General features: G+C 39.2%; 1 protein-coding gene across 6 annotated transcripts in view; it reads right to left on the bottom strand.

The window, feature by feature from the left end:
- The window catches only part of ARHGAP20 (Rho GTPase activating protein 20), a 175420-nt gene extending 154663 nt beyond the window's left edge, over positions 1-20757 (bottom strand). For 2 of the 6 annotated variants that reach the window (XM_073239270.1, XM_037026654.2), the window contains exon 1: positions 16602-17088. Coding sequence is in view for 2 of the 6 variants with exons in the window: in XM_073239268.1 (XP_073095369.1) it covers positions 17126-17230 (105 nt within the window). In the remaining 4 variants the exon portion in view is untranslated. Of the gene's footprint in view, positions 1-16601; positions 17089-17125; positions 17486-17588 lie in introns of those variants that run through there. The other 4 variants (XM_073239267.1, XM_073239268.1, XM_073239265.1 and 1 more) reach the window with 4 other exon arrangements.
- Positions 20758-21594: the final 837 nt, after the last annotated feature.

Here is a 21594-nt window from a genome sequence, read left to right as displayed (position 1 = left end):
CATTGTCTATCCTGGCCTATCAAAGAGTGTGCTGTCTCATTATGGGGACAAAATAATAACATCTGAACCAGGATAGTATGTGTCCCAAGTGGCATAGGCAGTAAGTACTTTTTATGGTCACAAGGTAAAGAGACTAAATGTTGATCAGAGTATTTACGAAAAGCATCATCATAACCATTATAATCAATTGCAGCTAATAGATAAATTGCTTATTACGTTCCAGGCCTTATGCTAAATGCAGGACTAGATTATCTCATTTATACTCCAAAATGTCCTCAAGCAGGTGCTACTATCTCTCTTTCACTGGCAGGGTAGGCCCCAACTGGGTTTCAGGGAAAGTCAGGATTTGAAGAGATCAGGTAAAAAGAGAAAAAAACAGTTAAAGCAAAAGATGGAAACTAGATTCTTACACATTTAATACATGTTTAAATTAAACAATTATTTACACATCTGGGAATCCCTTCTTCCAAACAACTTGATACAACTTTAGAAAAAAACTTTTTTTCTTTTCTGAGTGATATATAATATAAACATTGACTAACTGGATAATTCAGGTACATAAAATTTTTGCTAAATGAGGTTTTATTAAACTTGAATTATCCAGATAATTACTCTCTAAATTCAACCTTATATATTTAAGACCTCAAAATAGAGTCAGAGGGTCTGTCACTGGACATTAGATGAGTAAAGTAAATAGAGTCACCAACTGCCATGAGTGAAGTTCAGGCTCTATCACTGAAGCCACTCTTCTGCTCTACCCTCTCACCCTATTGTGGCCAAAGGTCTCACCCAATGCCTGAGGACTTAGGCCAGTCAGTCTTGGGAACTGGGTGCTGCTCTAACAGGAACCACAACAACTTACTTGCTCAGTATTAGTATCTTTCCATGATTCATAAAGGAATTGCTTCTTAGCCAGTAAAATAAAACCTAGATCCTAGCACAGGAACAGAGGAAGAATCATCCAATGAGAAAGGGATGCAGACTTGTTCAGCACAGTTCTTAACTCTCAAACTCACCATGCCCCCAGAGAGCTCTCCCTGATTATGGTTGTCACCAGTGCCATGGCCTTAGTGTTGCTGTTATCCCCACCCCCTTCATCTTTTGGTTCACATATAGGAACTATATGCTCAAAACTCCTAGCTTAGCTCAGCACCTGAAACAATTATATAAAACATTAATATAGTAATAAAGGACAGGAAATAAGTGGATAAGAAATACAGAATACCACACATATCTTTTGGGAATTATTAACCATGAATGAGTTTCAGAGAAGGTCAAAATGTATAACGTTGTTTTACGTGATATATTTGGTGTCTTCCTTCTGGAGAGAAAGTCCACAGTTTTCATTAGATTCCCAGAAGAGTCTATAAGCCCTCTCAACCCCAATGATTTTGTTAACCTACTTTTTATTATAGTTTATAGGCCCCACCCTGCTATTTCCATTAGTCATACCTCTTGGGAACATAATTCTCAGAATATAACATCCTGAGGCTAGTGTGACTGCAGAGGTTGCAGGGAGAAGGGAAATCTGAGAGACAAGTATTTATATTGCAAGGACCAGCAGCCTGTCACCATGTGAAGAGTAGTCTCAATATCGGGCCTTTGGATTGATTTTACTAAAAGGTAGTTTGTTCATATGCAGATTTTCTGCAGGTTTCTGTTTCATGCCTTCAGGTGTGGGCTTGATTCTTATTCCTTATCCTGACACCCTTTATTGAGGATCTACTTACAAAGCTTTGAACTGTGAAATCTGTGTAACCCTTTAATCTTTACCTGGACCCCTTGCCCTCTGTTTTGACCTTGAGCATCTGCCTAGGCTACCTTAGTAGGGTGCCATATTCCTGGACCCATATTGGCAATTTTAGCAGTCTTACTTCTGCTGCTCCTAACCTTCTGACACTGCTGTCAGCATATCCAAACTCCAGAACTAGATGTACATTAATATAGGATATCTAATTCTGAGTTCCTTGGCTTTCAGGTTTACAAAGAATTTGGAAAGTGTTCAAAAGGCAGACATAAAAATGATTTAGAATTGGGGCAAAGAAAAAGCCTATGAGAAAAGTTAAAATGATCTGAAATTCTTCATTTGGAAAGAGTAATAACTTCCATATTAATGGGGAGTTATAACATGGAGAACAGCAAGTTGTCTTCCAAGGAATATAGGGCAAAAAGAAATGTGGCTAAACTGCAGACAGAAAATTCAGGGTGATTTTGGTTAGGGTTCTTTGATAAATTTACAAACAATTTAAACTAAAATTTTATATATAATTTTATGTTGATGCCTTAGGAATTAATGGACTCCAAATTTGAAACCTTCTGACATAAGGAAATCTTTCTGAGAATGATGGCTATTAAACATGAGAATGGATAATCAAAGAAGTGTGACAAATTTTCTTCTGGAAAGGTACTTTTAAAATGGGAGTTTTCGATGGAGACTTAATGAAGAGGACCATTTGTGTAACATGGTGATTGGACTGTGTTTTCTCAGTTATAAAATTGTCAAATGTATGAGGAGTCAAATACAGAGTGATATCCACCTCATCTAGTGGACTCCTTCATATTCAAGAGAGTCAATCAAGCTACAGGCAGAATATTGTTTTTGTTTGAGGACCTATTGTTTGTACTGATACTCTACTAATCCCAGAGCAATTCAGTCACTTCTCTGGGGCTCCATTTCCTTATTTAGAAAATTAGAAAATTTGAACTACGTAGTCTCCTAGGTTCCTTCTATTTCTGATATTCTCATATTAAATGTCCACCAAAGATTCACTTTGGCTCTATATACAGGAAAATAAGCATTATATACTATATGCATTTAGGATTCACAGGATTCATTTCTCTTGTGAAAGTAATAAGAAGTCAAGAGTAGTCAGCTTAAAAGTAGCTTAATAAATATATTTAGGTATTAATTCATTCAAAATAAATAGATTTCTTTCTTTTGCTCAAAAGTGTAGCAAAACAAAGGATCAATGGTGACTTCAAAGCAAATTCACGTATCTATCAAAGATTCCATTCTCAGACAACAAAGACTTGGATTTTCTTTTTGTTTGTAACAATTGTGTGAAATAAAATACATGGAAATAGAATTAGAGTACTGGTTCCTGTACAAATGTGTAATAGTACAAACCTGTCAGGACAGACTGAGCTACGCTTATACTAGAACCAACAAATTTCATAGCTGTTCAGTGATAAGAAATAATATCATTCTTCACCTTGCAGGAAATAGTAGATAGAATTAAACAGTGTATATTTTCTGTTAGCTTAGAAATCACAACCCACAGCATGATTTTTCAGAATGCCAAGTGCTTACTGCTCAAATTTAGATGATCTCAAAAATACTGGATGACATTACAAAACTGAGTATTTTTAAAAGGCAATCTTTTTCAAAATTGATAAACTACATATTAAGGTAAAAAAATCAATTGCTTTAATCTTTAGGGAATGGTATTCTTGTAATTTGTACCATTTACCTAGTGTTCAGCCCAAAAAACTAAACAAGAATTTTATATGAGCTCAAAACAAATAAATATGAAGTAACATTTATTTACTCATCTGCTCCCAAATGGGAACAATGAGGAGGAGCTTGGAAGATACTGTAAAAAGGAATAAATAGTGATTAATTTTCAAACTGCTGTCCTTTTACTAAAAGCCATTTATTAGAGAAGTATAACATGAACACTAAAGTGAAATTAAATCTTTGATTTTCTAAGCTGTTTCCTCTGTAGTTATATACAGTATTAAAAGCAAAAAAACCTATTCTGCCTAAGAGTAAATGAATAGGAGTCATAATTGAAGATGAGAATCAAATGGCTACAATTAATTTTTCTTCTGTATTTTAATAATAACACAAAACTGTAGCAACACTATCCTCTAATCTGCAAGGTGCTCTCCACTTCAACTCTTTTTTAATCAGTTGGATTAACTATATATTCAACTCTCTGTGTTCTTAACTTGCTTCACAGGTTATGCCACCATTATAGCATGTCATATTCTATTGTTTTTCTAGATAATTTTTCTAGAGAGCAGAGACCACATATTCTTTCCCAATTTTCTCCAGTCCTTCAACAATTATTACTGAAACTCAACTCTGTAGCAGGCCTACCTTTGCATTCCCAAGGCCTAGTACAATGCCAGACACATACATACACTCAATAAATAAAGGTTTTATGTGAATTTCAAAATCCACTCATGCTCCACATCTATGCCACCATTCCCAAGCACACACACAGAGAAACAAACTTTTGAAGGGCTCTGCTGGGATGGTGTCATTAAGGAAATATGGAACTGGATAAGAAGAGCCATTCTTGTACATAACAAACTACATCTTTTGACATAATATTGACATTTACCATTTTGAGCTACATGGTAAACATATGTCTAATGAGAAAAGTTAATTACTTGCCAATAAATGGTTCTGGCACCACTGGGCATCCATATACAAAAGAAGGAAGTTGGACTCCTATCTCATACCATATACAAAAATTAACCCAAAATGGGTCAGATCTAAAAGTAAGAGCTTAATCTATAAAAATTTTAGGAAAATGTGGGCAGAAATATTTGTGAGCTTAGATTAGGCAATGGTTTTTTAGGTATGACACTAAAAACACAATCAACAAAGGAAATAACAGATAAATTAGATATTGTCAAGATTAAAACTTCTGTGCTTCAAAGGACCCACAGAATGGAAGAAATTTTTGCAAATCACATATATGTATACAGAATACTTAAAGAGTTGTTCCATTTCAATAAAGAAAAATAAGCCAATTTTTAAGTGGGTAAAGGATATGAATAGACCATTATCCAAAGAAGATATACAAATGGCCAAAAAGCAAATGAAAAGATGCTCAATATCATTCATCATCAGGGAAATGTAAATCAAAACCATGAAATGCCAATTTATACTTATCAGGATGGCTACAATAAACAACAAATAACAAATGTTGGTGAGGATGTAGATAACCTGGACTCATATGCTGCTCATGGGAATGTAAAATGGTGCTGTCACCTTAGGAAACAACTTGAAAGTTTTGCAAATGGCTAAACATTCAGTTACTACACCCAAGAGAAATGAAAACATGTCTACACAAAAACATGTATGCAGATGTTCATAGCAACATTACTGATGAAGTCAAAAAGCGGAAACAACCCCAAAGTCCATCAACTGATGAAAAATAAGTGGTATATCCACAAAATGGAATATTACTTGGCAATTAAAAAGAAGTACTGGTATATGTAACAACATGGATAAACCTTGAAAATATTATAAAAAATTAAAAGAAGTTAGTTTCAAAGGACCATATATTTTTTAGCCCATTTATATGAAATACCCAGAATAAATAAATATATAGAAACTTAAAGTAGACTAGTTCTTGCCTGAGGTTGGGGGAGATGAAAGGATTGGGATTTAATGGCTAAGAGGTACACCATTTCTTTTTGGGGTAATGAAAGCTTTCTAAAACTGACTGTGGTGATGGGTGCGAAATTCTGTGAATATACTAAAAGTCATTGAATTTACATGTTAAGTGGACGAATCATATGATATGTGAATCATATTTCAATAAAGCTGTTAAAAAGCAAAAAAAAAGCTAAATACAAAACTACTAAACTATTGGGTTCCATCCCAGCAAACTGGTTCATAGCCAGAAGCTATAATTGTGTTTATTTGTTTAACAACCATCTGAAGTATTATACATGAAAATGGAAATTATTTATTCACTTTTCATCCAACATGGTTTTATACAAAATGTTTGACTGGCTCTTCATTTGAATTCCTGAGATCTGGGGAATATGCCTACCTGCCTATTGCAGTTTGCCACCATTCCTCCCCTACTCCTTCAGTGTACTATTCAGTATTTTCATATAATAAATTCTCAATAGCTATGTATTAAGTCAATGAATTAACACTGCCTATATCTGAGGTTTAAAATGGTAACATAGGTATGCCTATTTAGGAAAATGAAGCTGCAAATATGTAATTGAAGAAAAAAAATTTGTTCTTTTGTTTTCAACAACTTACTGTTTACATAAATACCTATATGTAGTCTTTCATTAGAATTTGGACTTAATGTCAACCACAAGATACAGTACTATTTTTGGAACTTCTAAATAACTCTGAACCTGGTCATTCTTACTTTTTACAAAGATTAAAGGAAAAGAAAGCCTATGAAAAGAAAGGAACAGGATGAAATATTTAAATCAGGTGAACTGCAATTCTTCATACTTTTTGTTCCAGTCACTTTAGAAAGAAAAAAATTCAAGTCTTTCAGCTGAATTTAAGTCAAATATGCTTAAGTCATCTTCAAACATTCAAAATCAGCATAGCATTAAAATAAAGGCTTTGAGGAAAGCTTTTAAAGAACTCTGAAGTTACAAGACAAGAAAAAAAAATTAAGCAGATTTACAAATTAGCCTATTCAAATTTGACTATTAATCCTTTCGTGGCTACTTAGTACAATTAAGTGAGCAATAAACTGTTTCTTGTCTTCCCACACACAAATGCAGCATTTATTTGGGGGAGACATATCTGAAAGACACTGACTCTTCAAGGAAACAGGAAAACTATTTTTAACCTTGCACCTTATTTCTAAGTCCAATTGTTACAAGGTCAAAAAAAATTATTGAAGTATAGATGATATAAAATGTTATACTGGTTTCAAGTATACAACATAGGGTTCAACAGTTCCTCATCCCAACTAGTGTAGTTATTATCAGTCAACATAGAAAGATGTTACAGAACCACTGACTATATATATTCTCCATGCTGCACTTCCATCTCCATGACCAACTAATATCATGACTGAGATGACTGAGATTTTATGCCTCTTTAACCCCCTCCAACCCCACCTACTTACTCCAATCCCTCCCCCATCATAATCACCAGCCACTACTCAGTGTCTCTGAGTCCACTACTGTTTTGTTCATTTTGTTTTGTTTTTAGATCATACATATAAGTGAAATCATGAGGTATTTGTCTTTCTCCACCTGGCTTATTTCACTTAGCATAATGCTCTCTTAGTCCATCCATGTTGTTGCAAATGGTGGGATTTCTTTCTTTTTTATGGCTGAATAATATTCCATGGTTATATGTACCACATCTTCCTTGTCCATTCACCTATTGATTGCTTCTGTATCTTGGCTATTGTAAATAATGCAGCAAAAAAACATAAGGGTGCATATATTTTTTCAAACCAGGGATTTTGTGTTCTTCAGGTAAATTCCTAGAAGTGGAATTACTGGGTCAAATGGTATTTCTATTTTTAGCTTTTAAAAGAACCTCCATACTGCTTTCTACAGTGACTGCACCAATTGGCATTCCCAACAGCAGTGTAGGAGGGTACCCTTTTCTCCACATCTTCACCAACACTTGTTATTTCTTATCTTTTGGATAATGACCTTACTGACTTGTGTGAGGTGATATCTCCTTATGGTTTTGATTTGCATTTCCTTGATGACTAGTGACATTGCACATTTTTTTAAGTGCCTGTTGGTCATCTGAATTTATTCTTTGGAGAAATTTCTGTTCAGGTCTTCTGCCCATTTTTAATCAGGTTATTTGTTTTTTTGGTGTTGAGGTATATGAGATCTTTATATATTTTAGATGTTAATCCCTTATTGGATAAATCATTTATGAATATATTCTCCCATTATGTAGGCTTTTAGTTTAGTTTTGTTGATGGTGTCCTTTGTTGTACAGCACCTTTTTATTTTGATGTGGTCTCACTTCTTTATTTTTGCTTTTGTATCCCTTGCCCAGGGAAAGGTATCCATAAAAAAATTACTCATGCTCATGTTCAAGAGATTTTTGCTTATGTTTTCTTCTGAGAGTTTCATGGTTTCATGTCTTACATTTAGGTATTTAATCTATTTCAAGTGTACTTTTGTGTATGGTATGGTGTTAGTAATTCTGTTTCATTCTCTTGTATGTAGCTGTCCAGTTTTCCCAACATCATTTATTGAAGAGTTTGTCTTTTTCCCACTGTATATTCATGGCTCCTCTGTCATATATTAATTGATCATACATGCATGGGGTTTATTTCTGGGCTCTCTATTCTGCTCCATTGATCTATGGATCTGTTCTTATGCTGGTACCATACTGCTTTGATTACTGTAGCTTTGTAATAGTGCTTGAAGTCAGGAAGCATGATATCCCCACCTTTGTTCTTCTTTCTCAGGATTACTTTAGCTATTTGGGGTCTTTTGTGGTTCTATATAAATTTTAGGATTTTTTGTTCTAGTTCATTGAAAAATGCCATTGGTATTTTGATAGGGATTGCATTGAGTCTGTAAATTGCTTTGGGCAGGATGGCCATTTTGACAATATTAATTCTTCCTATCTATGAGCATGGGACAGATTTCCATTTATTGTATCTTCTTCAGTTTTTTTCATCAGTGTCTTATAGTTTTCAAATACAGGTCTTTAACCTCCTTGGCTATGTTTGTTCCTGAGTATTTCATTCTTTTTGATGTAATTGTAAGTGGAATTGTTTTCTTGATTTCTTTTTCTGCTAATTCATTGTTAGTATATAGGAATACAACATATTTTTGTATATTGATTTTGTATTTTGCAACTTTGCTGAATCCAGTTATTATTTCTCATAGTTTTTGGGTGGGGTCTTTAGGGTTTCCTACATATAGTAACATGTCATCTACAAATAGTATCTCAAGATTTTGAATATTGATGACCTGAAGCTTCCCAATATTGTCAATTTGGTCTGTGATGAGTATGATTCTCTATTTACTCATAATCATCCCATCCAGAATCAGTCTGAGCATTTAATTAAAACAAATGTCATCACAGCAAGGGTATAAAGGGATATAAGTTCTTTTCTGAGGTTAAGAAAGAAAGATTTTCTCTTTTGGCTGTCTTTTCTCTTTCTATGAGACAAGCACGTTGAAGTAAAACAGTAACAGGAGAATTTATGTAATGTAGAAGAATGGGCACTGTTTTAGGGGACACTGGACCTAAATTCTGCACCCTCCTCTATCACAGAACTTCTCAGAGGCCTCTCTGTGACATAACCATCCAACCAAAAGAGAATAAGATTGTGTATGTGAAGGTCCTCTGACCTGGTAAGCACTGTAATTGTGCAACATAGAGAGTAATGCTTTAGAGTGAATAAGTACTGCACATATACAGATATGAGGATAGTAGAACTCCCCTATACATCCTTTGTTCCTCTGCCTCCCTACCACCCATGCAGGCTCCTGGAGCATATTACGGGTCTTCAAGTTGGCTGGACTTTCTTCTTTGTCAAAGGCAGCAGTTTCAACCTCTGGTCATGATTCCCTTTCAGGAGCACCCTGGAGTAGGGCAAGGTCAATCACCAGTGCTCTCTTTAATAATCCTTTACAGTGCAGGGCTTCACTACATTTTTCACACCATGGCCAATATAATGTATTATTTGTTCATCCATGGCACACTGTGATAAACAAAAGGGCTCTCTGGCTGCCCCAGTATCCATTCTCCTCTCTTAAGGCTAAGTGGCTGAACATATCAAACACATCTCTAATGGTTGGGAAGCTCTGCCTTACAGTAACCTCTCACTTTCCTCAGAGGGAGAATATGGTGATCAAATCCAAAAGCCATAGTGGTAAAAAACAAAGTACATAAAATAACAATAAGAAAGTAGGCCCAGGTCTATCCAGATTTAGACATAGTATAACCTAGTAATGACTACCACTGAAGCTGAGGTTCAAGAGAATGAATTCAGGAGTAGAAGAGAAAATACAGACACTCTCCTAGGTATAAATTAGGACTCAGGTAAACAGGGAAAGCAAAAGGACACAGAGCAGCTGGGTCTTCCAGATCTTTGAAATATGAGCTGCTGTGGGCACACATACATTCCATTTTCAGAGTCTACACACAAGTGACCAGGCATCCAGAAACTGGTTTTACCTTTCAGTTGTGCCATGTGACAGCTGTCTGTCAAAATTAGGCCAAGCCTGCTCAGTATGGCACTGATAGACAGTGCTGATAGGGCTATTTCTGCTGTTGGTTGGATGTTTCTAATCTAAATCTGTCCTACATCAAGAGAATCAAACTACAACAAAATTAGAAAATAAACTGGGCTGTGTCACCTACAAGTTCCATTATTGGTGGCCAACAGAAGGCTATTTCCTCTGCTCCTTTTCCATCTTCCCACTTTATGGCTAAGCCTTCCAAAAGTAAACAAAAGTCAAATATCTCCTCCATCCTTGTTGCTTCATAAAATTACAGAATGCTGCATTTCACTGAGGCTTTCTGCACACACCAGAATCAATGAGTCTCTGTGATCTAGAACATTTGAGATACCAACAGAGAATAGGAGAGCAAAGTTTCCTCCAATGAAAGTTCATTTTAGAGACAGTGTGCTCAAGCTACTACAACAAAATAATACAGACAGCTGGCTTAAACAACAGACATTTATTTCTCACAGTTCTGGAGGCTGAGAAGTCCATGGTCAATCTGCAGCAGATTTGGTTTTTGGTAAGGGGCCGTCTGGCTGGTTTGCAGATAGCTTCTTTCTTGCACATGGGTAACAGAGAGAAAGAAAAAACAGGCTCCCTGGTCTCTTATAAGGGCACTAATCCCATCGTGGGGATTCCACCTTCACCATCTCATCTAACCTAATTATCTCCCAAAGGCCTCCACCTCCAAATACTATATTATACCAGGGTTTAGGGCTTCAATATACAGGTTTGGTGGGGGGACACAAACACTCTGTCCATAACAGATGTCTTTGATAAATGTTATACAGATATGAAGATTTATGAGTCATGAAACTCCCATTGAATTACAATAAAATGTTCATATATTTCTGTGTATATGAATATATGTACATACAGGTGTACATATACACATATATATATAACTTTAATACTGTATACCTTTTTTTGGGATATGTTATAGTTTATAATATGCTCTAATGGCAATTTAAACTGAAATCTAGTATACTTTTAGCTGATACCTCCTAAAAAGGCAAGCTTTAAATCACATATTTTTGTTAAGTTGTATGTAATCCTATAAAGCATATACCTCCGCTTTGAAAAGAACAGCCAAGTCCTAGATTACAGGATGAGAACTGTGAAAGAATTCAGATGCTTAAATTATTGAAGTTGGAGGTTTTATTTTCTGTAGGTGCCATTAGCTGTCCTACTTCTCCAGTATACTGCACATGTTCCATCTTTTGTCCTGCAGACCCTTTACCAAATCATAACCTTGGGAGAATGTTGAAACACAGAGTGGTAAACTGCTGCACGACAATCTTTACTTCACAATCAAAATCAACAACTGCTATTTAGGTATCTGTGACTTAGGAATTTTCAGTCTATGAGTTACAACTTTCTATTCTAACTTGGAAGACTCAGTCGTCAAAATTAATAATTACATTTTAAAATGTGTAAAAATAGAAGATTGTCCCTCACTTTCATTTTATAAAACATACAATTTATTCTTTTGTAACATATGCCTGTTAGAGTCACAAAAATTAATTTTTCTTTAAAATTTTTCTTTTAAATTAATTTTCATTAATTTTTATATTATGTTATAAATAGTAACAAAAGCATCTATACTGTAGTTGGAAAGAGAAATAGAGTTGGAAAATCTGGGTTGGGTTCAAATGCCATCTCTTCTGCTTAGTACTTGTAGCCTTGGCAGGGCTGTTTCTTTTTCTGTAAGAGTAAGTTATTAATATCTACCTTATATAATTGATGTGTATTATATATACATAGGCATTCACCTAAAGAGGTTTTTAAAATTTCCTTTACTATTCCATAAATTACAAACAGTAAATTCTTCCTTTTGCTTAAGTTTCTACCTTATAATACTTGATATTTATGACCTTCAAGGGTGAGTACTTCAAGGGACAGTGTCATGGACTGAATGTTTGTGTCCTCCCCCGAAAATTGTATTTTGTAATGGTATTAAGGAGGTGGGTTTTTTGGGAGGTGATTAGGTCATAAGAGTGGGGCCCCTCTGATGAGATTATTGTCTGATAAGAAAGGACCAGAGACATCTAGTTCCATCTTCATCTCTTTCCCTCCCACCTCCTTTCCTCCTTTCTTACTCTTTTTCTTCCTTTCTTTCTCTCCTTCATTCCCTCTCTCCATCCCTCCCAAGTGAAGATCCATCAAGAAAAGGGTTAAATGCAAGCCAAGAAGAGGGCTCTTACCAAGAACTGAACTGGCAGGCACCCATATCATGGGGATTCACAGCCTCCAGAACTGTAAGAAATAAATGTCTGTTGCTTTTAAGCCACTCAGTATTATGGTATTTTGTTAGGGAAGTCCAGGCTGAATAAGAGTTACAGTATTCACTCTTACATTAAATTAAAAAAAATAAAACTCTCTTTATTGCTTTATACCTACTTTCACCTAGAAAAAGATACTAATGGCTTTGGTGCTTTTTTAGAATGTGTATTCATATACTTTCTGACCCTTAAAAATCAACTTGTGAGATAAACAAGATATGGATTATTACTCCTATTTTACAGACAAAGAAACAAAGTACAGTCAGAATTTCAGAGGTCACATTAGTGATGACACAGGCCATTTCTGATTCACCTGAGTTTTTGATAATTCCATACTCCTCTCAGGCCAAAAAAATCTCATATACCTGATTTTACACAATTCCCTTTGTCAATAACATCAGAAAAGGACTCAGTAGTATACTGGTTTAACCATGGGCATATTTTCCTCAGTATTAAAGAATAAAACTAATGCTTACTCACTAAGATATTTCATTCAAACTCCAGCATAAGACACACACATGGCCAAAGTCAGCTCTTGGGGGTGTTCTACCAGGAGCTGCTATAAACAGATTTGGACCCAGAGAATGTAGAAAGAAGACAGAATGAAGTGTAAAACAACAGCTGCCACATTTAAAAATGTTGGAGCTATTTTAAAATCCTTTTGCTTTGACTGGTTTTCTGTGCCTGCAAGTCCGTGTTCCCTATCCCATCACCCATCTTATTTAAAGTTTTCAGTTAGTTCCAAAGGGTCAGGGTGCTTGAGTATGACACAAATCATCCCTAACAGAAATTATTCTAATATGTATTTCCATTTCATTTCACAAAACATTCTATCCAAATGTGGACATCTTAAGGGATGGTTATACAGAAAAATTATCCAGAAATCTATCCAGAATGCATTATTCAGAAGCATTATTTATATGCTGCTATTATATTTTAGAACCCCGGTTTAAGAAATCACCGTACAGATCTATCGTGTACTCTTTTGAAGAACCTAAGTGATGGAAAATCTTTGATTTTTGGAAATAGTCAAATTATCTAATTAGCAAAAAAAGGTGGATGAACTAGGTAGATTATATGACTTGAGGTTGAAATAATAAATGTGACTATAAAACATAGAGACCAATTCTTTACAGCATCTGCAAACCAGCTCCTCAAACACACCATGTTTCTTCTTACCCTAGGACCTTTGAACGATTGCATCCATTTCTTGGCATCTTTTTAATGTATGTTAATGCTCTTTTTCACCCATAGAAGAGTTAACCATCACTTAAAAGAATCCTTCGCTGAACACCCTAATGTCAGAGTGGTCTAGCTCCACATTCACATTTGTCTAAATCAGTGTTTCTTTAATAAAAGTTATCACCATTTACTAATGTTTGTTATTATTATTGTTTTATCTCTTCCTCTCAACCTTTGTTATCCAATACAATATTCAGTAGACACATGTGGAAATTCATATTTAAATTCAAGTAAATTACAGTAAAATTAAAGAAAAAAAATGCCAAACTGGATTTCATGAAAATTAAGAACTCTGTTCTTTGAAAGACACTATTAACAGCATAAAATGACAAGCCACAGAATGTAAGAAAACATTTGCAAATCACATATGATAAAAGATTTGAATCCAGAATATATAAATACCTCTCAAAACTCAATAATAAGAAAACCAACAACCCAACAAAGACATATGGCAGAAGCAGAGGAAACAGCACACCAAGACCTCAGAACAGGAACAAATTTGATGACTTGATTTGTGAAAAAGAAGGCCTATGTAGCAGGAGAATATACAAAGAAGATGGAAAAGGTAGATGAGGTGTGAGAAGTAGAGAGAGCTAAGAAAAGGAGTCTGAATTTTATTCCAAATATGATGGAAAGCCATTGCAGGAGTCTAAGCAGGTGAGTAACATGAGCAATTTACATTTTTTAAAGATCATTCTGGTGCTGCTAAATGGAGACTGGGTCAGGGAAGAGCAAGAAAGGTATTAAACAAGTTAGTTTCTGCAAAGGTATAAGTGAGAGATGGTGGTGGTTTGGCTTGGACTACATGGCTGCAGTGGAGACAGAGCGCAGAAATTCAAGGTATGTTTTGAAGTGATAGTCCAGTGGCTTTTCTGATGGTTGTCGTAGAGTGAGGAAATGAGTTGAAAATGAATCCTAGATTTTGGGCTTGAACAACTAGGAAATGGTAGTATGAATTATAGATATGGATAAAATTTCAAACAGTAAAAGCTAATAATTTGGGGATGCTTATTGAATGTCAATATTTACTCAATTTCACACTTAACTTTCCCAACTCGAGAAGGTAGTTACTACTGTCATTTTCATTTTACAAATAGGAAACTGAGAAGTTTAAATGACTTACCCAGGTCAGAAAGCTAGTATCAACACAATGGAGAGTTGAACATAGGTCATCACACTCCAAATTTCACCACAGTGTACACAAATGTCTCCTTGACAGTAGTCTCTAGGAATATGAACTGTATTCTAGGCAATGGCAGTACTATTGGATTCTCCAGCATTACCTCTTTATTTCTTTGAAGCCCATCTTACAAATGAAGAAACTGAAATGATTAAGTGATTTTTTTTCAAGATCATTGAGATATAATACAGCTAGAACTAAAAGTCCAGTGAATTGATTCCATATAGTGGTCTAATAAACTTGTTTTTAAAAGTTTGACCATTTTACCTTACTACTCCAAAATACACATACGTATATGAAACAGAGAAAAAAGTTATACAAAAATAGTCCTTACCCTTACTGATGTGCTAATATTTTCTATTTCATTTTTAAGGATGTTGATTTTAACTGGCAATTTAAACAATCCAAATGGTGGCAATCAATGCTACAACAACATAGTAGACTATTTTAGAATAACTGTCATGACTCATTAAGATTACCAAACACCAAAAAGGCAAGATGAAACATTAAAAAAAAAATCAATCTGTTGAGTATTTGGGATACATGAAGACTGTGGTCCACAAGAGTATAAATGGTAATGATTCTATGAGTTAAATTTTGAAAATATTTTTAATTTTTATTACCTTCTATTGCAAATATGAAGGTCTGAAATCAAACAGATCTACCTACTATTATTTAAAATAAGCACAGATGCAATTCTCTGGGAGAAAATACCAAAATCAAAACAAGAGAGACCTTCAACAACCCTGTCCCCCAAGCCCCCCACCCCATCCTGGCAAAGGGAGTAAAAAGCAGAAAGACCAGATTGCCAAAATCTATTTCCTTTAAATAAAAAAAGAAAAGGAAAAGACTGGTGGTAATGTGACAACCCATCATGGTTTATAATGAAGGGCAGCATCTTAAGAACAACTGTGAAAGATGCAAGCAGGAAAGACTTTCATTTAGTGGACAAGCCTACTTGGTAAATAATCAAGCTACTCTAATGCTTTCACCTTTTGCCAGCATGCTTAATTACCCCTAGGGAAAAAACTATCCGGGAATATAAATCTTTAATTTTTCATTTTTCCCAATTCCTTAAGATTACAAAAATTAAAAATGCTTTAAAATCTGTGTCAATTACTGAACATTCATTTACCTTCCCAAATGTAGCGCTAGCCTGGTACATTCACACACACACACAACACACACAATCCCTGAATCTCTGAAGGGTAAAAGCGACGCGGACACACCTCAGCATCCATACATCAAAGGCTGCGCCGGCACTACAGCCCGGACATCTCCAAGTCCACGGTCGATCCTGGAAGGCTCCGCGACTCGGCGGGACCCTGGGGAGCTCACACACACTGCACTCGCTGCACCTCGCACCCATCTCCAGCCGACCTCGGGCCAGCCCGGCGTGCTGGCGGGGAGAGCCACGGAAGGCAGAGAGGTCCGGACACTGAGGGACCTGCAGACACCTCTAAAGGCTCTAGCGATATAAACGCAACGCCTCGAAGTACTTCCTAAAGAAGAGTACGAGGATCCTCCGAATCCTAATTTGTTTCCAGAGAAGCTCGAAGGGCACCACCAGGGCACCGCCAGGACACTGAGCAAAAATGGCCAAAATAACAGAAGGTCCTGGGGGAAAGGGAGGGGCGAGGGCAGACCAGGCCAGCAACCCCTGAATCCAGTCCTCAGGGAGTCCGACAGTGGGGCCGGCCGCCGCGGCCACGTGCACTTCCTGAGGGAACCGTTCCCGAACCCGGACACACTCAGCACGCCGCGCGGCGGCTGCTGATCCGAGCGGAACGCCGCAAGGTGCCCGCAACCCTCCGGGATTTCCACCGGGAACACTCGCGCCGCCCCCACCCGCCGCGGCCCCGCCGGGGCCTGCAGGCCCCTAGCCTCGGCCCCCGCCACCCTCAGGCGCGGCCCGCCGGCCCCACCCTGCCCCGTTCCAGGCCCAACCGAACCTCCGTGTCCCCGCAGTCCGTGACCGTCGGCAACCTGGCAGAGCTGCGAGTCCGACCCGGCGACCCGCACTCCTTCCCGGAGCGCCGCGCGGTGCCGAGCGCCACGGCCCCCGCCCCCCAGAGCGCTCGGCGGCCGCGCCCCGTCCAGGTGAGGGGCTGGGCCCCGCGGGCGCCGCAGCGGGGCCGCCCACCTCCCTCGGCCTCGCTGCTCTGATGACCTCGGACCCGCCCCGCCAGAGGGCAGCCGCTGCCGGCCCCGAGGCAGACGGAGATGCGAAGGAGGCTGCGGGGTCCGCTCCGCTCCCGGGGAGATGAAGACGGCAGACGCGCAGAGTACCGGGGATGCCCCGGCGGTCGGGGAGGCAGGGGCACGCCAGGCGAGGGGGCCGCGAGGGCGGGATGTCCAGGCGCCCAGGCCGCGGGCGCTGAAGCCCCGAGGCGTGCGGCTCGCGCGCGGCAGCGGCGGGCGCGGGGGGCGCGCGCGGGGCGCGGCGGCGGGCACGGGGCCCGCGCAGCGTCCTCACCTTCTTGGTGCCGAGGCCTCCCGCGATCCGCGACTCCCCTGCCAGGGAAGAGGAGCGCCCCGGCGGCCCCCCTAGAGTCTCCTGCTGGGGGGACATCGCTTCCATGAAGAAGGCTCTCAAGCAAACCCGAGCCCAGGAGGAGGCTGCGCGGTCATGTCCGCGGGACGGCGGCCCGAGGGGCGAGAACGCGCGGGACTGGGGCGGCCGCGGCGCTCAGGCGGGCAGCCAGGCTCGGGGGCGGGCAGCGCGCCTCCCGTCGGGGCCATGCACCGCCGAGTGCGCTTGACACCGCGGGCTGGAGGCGATTACAGCCGCGACCGCCAGTCAGCGCCTCGGGCCCGCCCCTCCGGGCCCCGCCCCGGCCGCCCTCCCCTCTGCTGCCCCGCCGCGCGGCGCCCGGCCAGCCGTCTCTTTCTGTACACACAGAACATACATATATATACGGCGCAGGCGACCGACTGACCTTCTCAGCGACTCCGAGTGGGTCCCGCCTGAAGCTCACGCGCCCGTGTCACGAGCGGAGGCCGCTAGTGCACTGACACGCGCCTTTTCCGCTGCCCAGCCCACCCGCTGCCACCCGCATCCTTCCCGCGTCGCGCCGGCTGCGGAAGGCTCCGCTGCAGCGCGTGCATCCGTGTAGTTGTGGCGACCCCAGCCTGAACCGCGGAGTCGCAGTGCCCTCTGCCTCGCCTTCAGCCAACTGCGAGGGGTTTCCTCGCCTGTATCCCCACCCCCACCCAAGAGGCCTCAGGACGCGGTCGCACGTCGCAGAATGCTGCGGCGGTATAGGTTGGGAAGCCCACGGCATCGCCTGACCTCTTGTGCAATCCCCCCCCCCCCCACCTCCCCACAAACGTTAGCCGGTCCGGGTGACTCTCTGGCTTCTGCAGCCGCCTGTCAGCAGCCCCTGCACAATTTGCACCAGCGTTTTCCGCTATCTGCAGGCTGCAAAGAAGGGAGCGTTCCAAACGTGAAAGCGCAGTTAGGGAAAATGCAGGCAGTGAGGGCTCTGAAATTTGGAATAGCTATAGAGAAGGTTTGGAAGTGTTTATCAGATATTTTGCGCAGAGAGCATAATTTTCTGTCAGCTCAAATAGTGGTAAATTATTTTAAGGCCAAAGAATAATCACAGGGAGGGAATTTGGAGCCGACCTGGGTTGAGCTGAGTGTTACTGCACTTTGCAGGACTGGCCGACTGGTGCGGATGATTCGGTAGGTGGCATTCTTCCCTTGGACTCAGAACTACATAAAGGGCGAATTGGTAATGAAGGACACCAGTCTGTGATACTAGGTTGTTGAAGGGGGCTTATTTATTTTTGTGATTAAAAAAAAAGATCGAGATTCCTGTGGGCTTGGGCTTGGGCTTTTATCAAGACAGGTTGTAGAACAGGGCTGTGGCTAGCTCTGTTCTGAGCAGGAGACGCTGTCCGAAATACGCACATACACACACCCACACACTACCACCACCACCACCAAACCCTGGAATTGTATGTTGTGGAGGTAATGGGGGAAAATGTTCCAGCCCATTTTAAGCCTTATCCACGTTATATTGTTTAAAGCAGGCTTAAATGGGCTTTATAAATCATGCATGTATATGTATATGATTATATAAATCATGCAAACATGTATTTATAAATCATGCTAATATATGTAAGTATACATTATATACACACGCACGCACACACACACACACAGTTTTTCAGGGTGTTTAAACTCATGTACAGTGACAGGACTTTGCACCCATCATAGAGTTTATCTGAATTTTACACTGCCTGGCTTTGCAGTTCTTTTTGCTTCTTGTTGCAATAATGCTATTATGATTCCTATCATGAATGAATGATTCCAGCTTTCCTTGCTCTGTCATTTTTTAAAATTTCAGTAAAACTTACCTTTTTGTCATATGTCATGTAGTTATTTTGTTTAATGTTTAGTATCTGTCTCTGTTTCGGAGGGCAGGAATTTTTGTGTTGTTTACTATTGTATCCCAAGTACCTACAACAGTGTCTGGTACAACACACAATTGTTGGTTAAATGAATGAATGAGACACAGAAAAGATATGCAATAGAGCCAGAAGTGCAAGGATAGAGTCACTTCACTCAGAGTGCCTCATGTATTGTCAGGTGTTTCTTTTAGTGATAAATACCTCATGCTCCAAATAAAAGTATTATTTATAGGGTACATACAGAAAACTCACCTTCACTTCTGAATTTGTAATTGCTTTTATTTCAAAATCCATTAGTTTTGGTTTTCACAGTGAACCATTCCACCCCTCTCCTACAAGGAGTTTTAAAAAAGCTCTCACTTCCTAAAAAAAATTAAGTTTGTTCTCATTAGTATTATCACCAGAGTAACGGTTTAAGAACACAAATCTGATCATCTCACTCCCCTGCTTAAAACCTTCTCTAGCTCCTGTGTCTATGGAATACGTTTTAAATGCTATTGTATGATACATAAGGCTGCCTGTAATGACACTGTGCACCCCCCCCCCACTTCTTTCACTTCTCTTCTCTTGCCTCATTTCAACTCTCACTCTATTCTCATCACATTAAAGTATTTGCACTTCCAAGACCTCACCTTGACCTCTCACATCTCCATTACTTTAAATCTGTCGATGAAGTTTTCCTTCTATATTTTCCAACCCCTATTGCTTCACACTTATTTATCTAGTGCATGGTGCATAATAAATACCCAATAAATCCTTGTTGAGAAATTAATCTTCAAGACTTACATCGATAATTACCTGAGGAAAATCTTCCTGACTTTATTTCTCTTTACTTGGCTACCTCCACATAGCAACCACACAAGGGTTCAGTGCACCTTCTGTAATAGTGACAGCATTCACTGAGTTTTTACTTTATACCAGACACTATTGTAAGCATTTTACACATATTAATTCATTTAAAACTTCATAACACTACTACAAGGTAGATTACCTTACACCTAATTTTACAGATGGAAAAGCAAGCCTCAAGCTATTAAATAACTTGTTTAAACAGCTGGTAAGTAGTGAAGCCAAACTTGGAACCTGAGAAGTATGCTCCAGAGCCAGTGCTCTTAACCCCACGGCCATACTGTTTATCCTATGTATTTCCTTCTCTTTACAGAACATATACACTATACTTTTATCATGTTTTACTTGCCTGTAAACACGTTGAAATTAATGGTTGTATTTTATTTATCTTTTCTTCTTTTTACCAAGCACACAGGTATGGTCCCAATTGTTTTTTTCAGTGACTTACCTTCGAATGAATGAATGAAGTATTAGAAACAAGCATCTTCATTATGCCATATAATTTAAGGAAAGTGCTCCGATGGTGGAGAGACATGGTGGACTAGTCTTATCATTCCTTATACAGTGAAAACATGTTCCTGCACTGGGAATGTTATATTGTAGAAAAGGGTGATGCCAGAAAATAAAAGGGATGATGAAGCAATTGGGCTGAGATGACCATGTCTGACACAAGCAGGATGCATCCAGAGTATTTTGAAACAAAGTAATAAGAATAGCAGTACTTAACAGCTGGGAAACACCAATAGTAGACCTTTAATAGGAACTAGTCTAAGAATGAAACCAAAATGTTTTGCCAACCATTAGATTGAGTAACAGTGAATAAATATAACTATAAAAATTAACTATGTCTGTGCAACTTGTTCATTCAATGTATATTTATTGTGTCCCTTCTATAAGCCAGACACTGCCATATGCTTGGAATACAGTCAGTATGAGTCCACAGGTATAGTCCTTGTAAGCCCCAAGATGTGCACAAGAATTACCTGCAGTGCTACCCAAATATCCTAGAAGAGAGGTTGCAAAATTATGGGCCAAAGAGTGAATTCAGGAATGTTTTCCTGTATGTACACTTTTTCTTCCAAACTTGTTGCCAACCTTAAAAATCAGGATATTTCACACAAAAACCTAGGTACTCTTGAAAAAAAATCAAAATATTGCCAACACTGGGCTACATTTATCCAAAGCAATGATCAGCTAAAACTGAGTTGTAGCTGTGTTATTACATTAAATGCTCATGACAACCCTGTGATTGTCATAGTTGTCACCCTGTCCCTAATGCTTGAAAACTATTAACAGGTAACATAGTAGAAGATGAAAAACTAGCAAGAGAGACAAAGAAGAGGCCAGAGAAGAAAGAGAAACATGATGCGTGAGTGTGTGCATGTGTGTGTTTTAAAGTCAAATAGAGTTTTGCAAGAAGAGAAAAGGCTGACAATGTCTTCTGTTGCAAGAGATGAAGCCCTCTCCAAGGTGGCTGTTAGAGTACAGTCACATATTGTAGTCATAAGGTACAGTGTCTGACTTAATCATCGAGGTCAGACGTGGGGCTTGCTTTCTCATCCCTTGGTTAGACCCTCATAAAGGGCTAGCTCGTTAAAGAACATAATCCCGGTTTTAAGAGTGGAAGTTTATGAGGTGGGAGACAGAGAAGTTAGAATAAGGAGAGGACGAAGAAAG

Source organism: Manis javanica, chromosome 6 (assembly GCF_040802235.1).
Source record: "Manis javanica isolate MJ-LG chromosome 6, MJ_LKY, whole genome shotgun sequence".
NCBI classification, from domain to species: Eukaryota; Metazoa; Chordata; class Mammalia; order Pholidota; family Manidae; genus Manis; species Manis javanica.
This window is presented reverse-complemented; position numbering and strand designations above follow the sequence as displayed.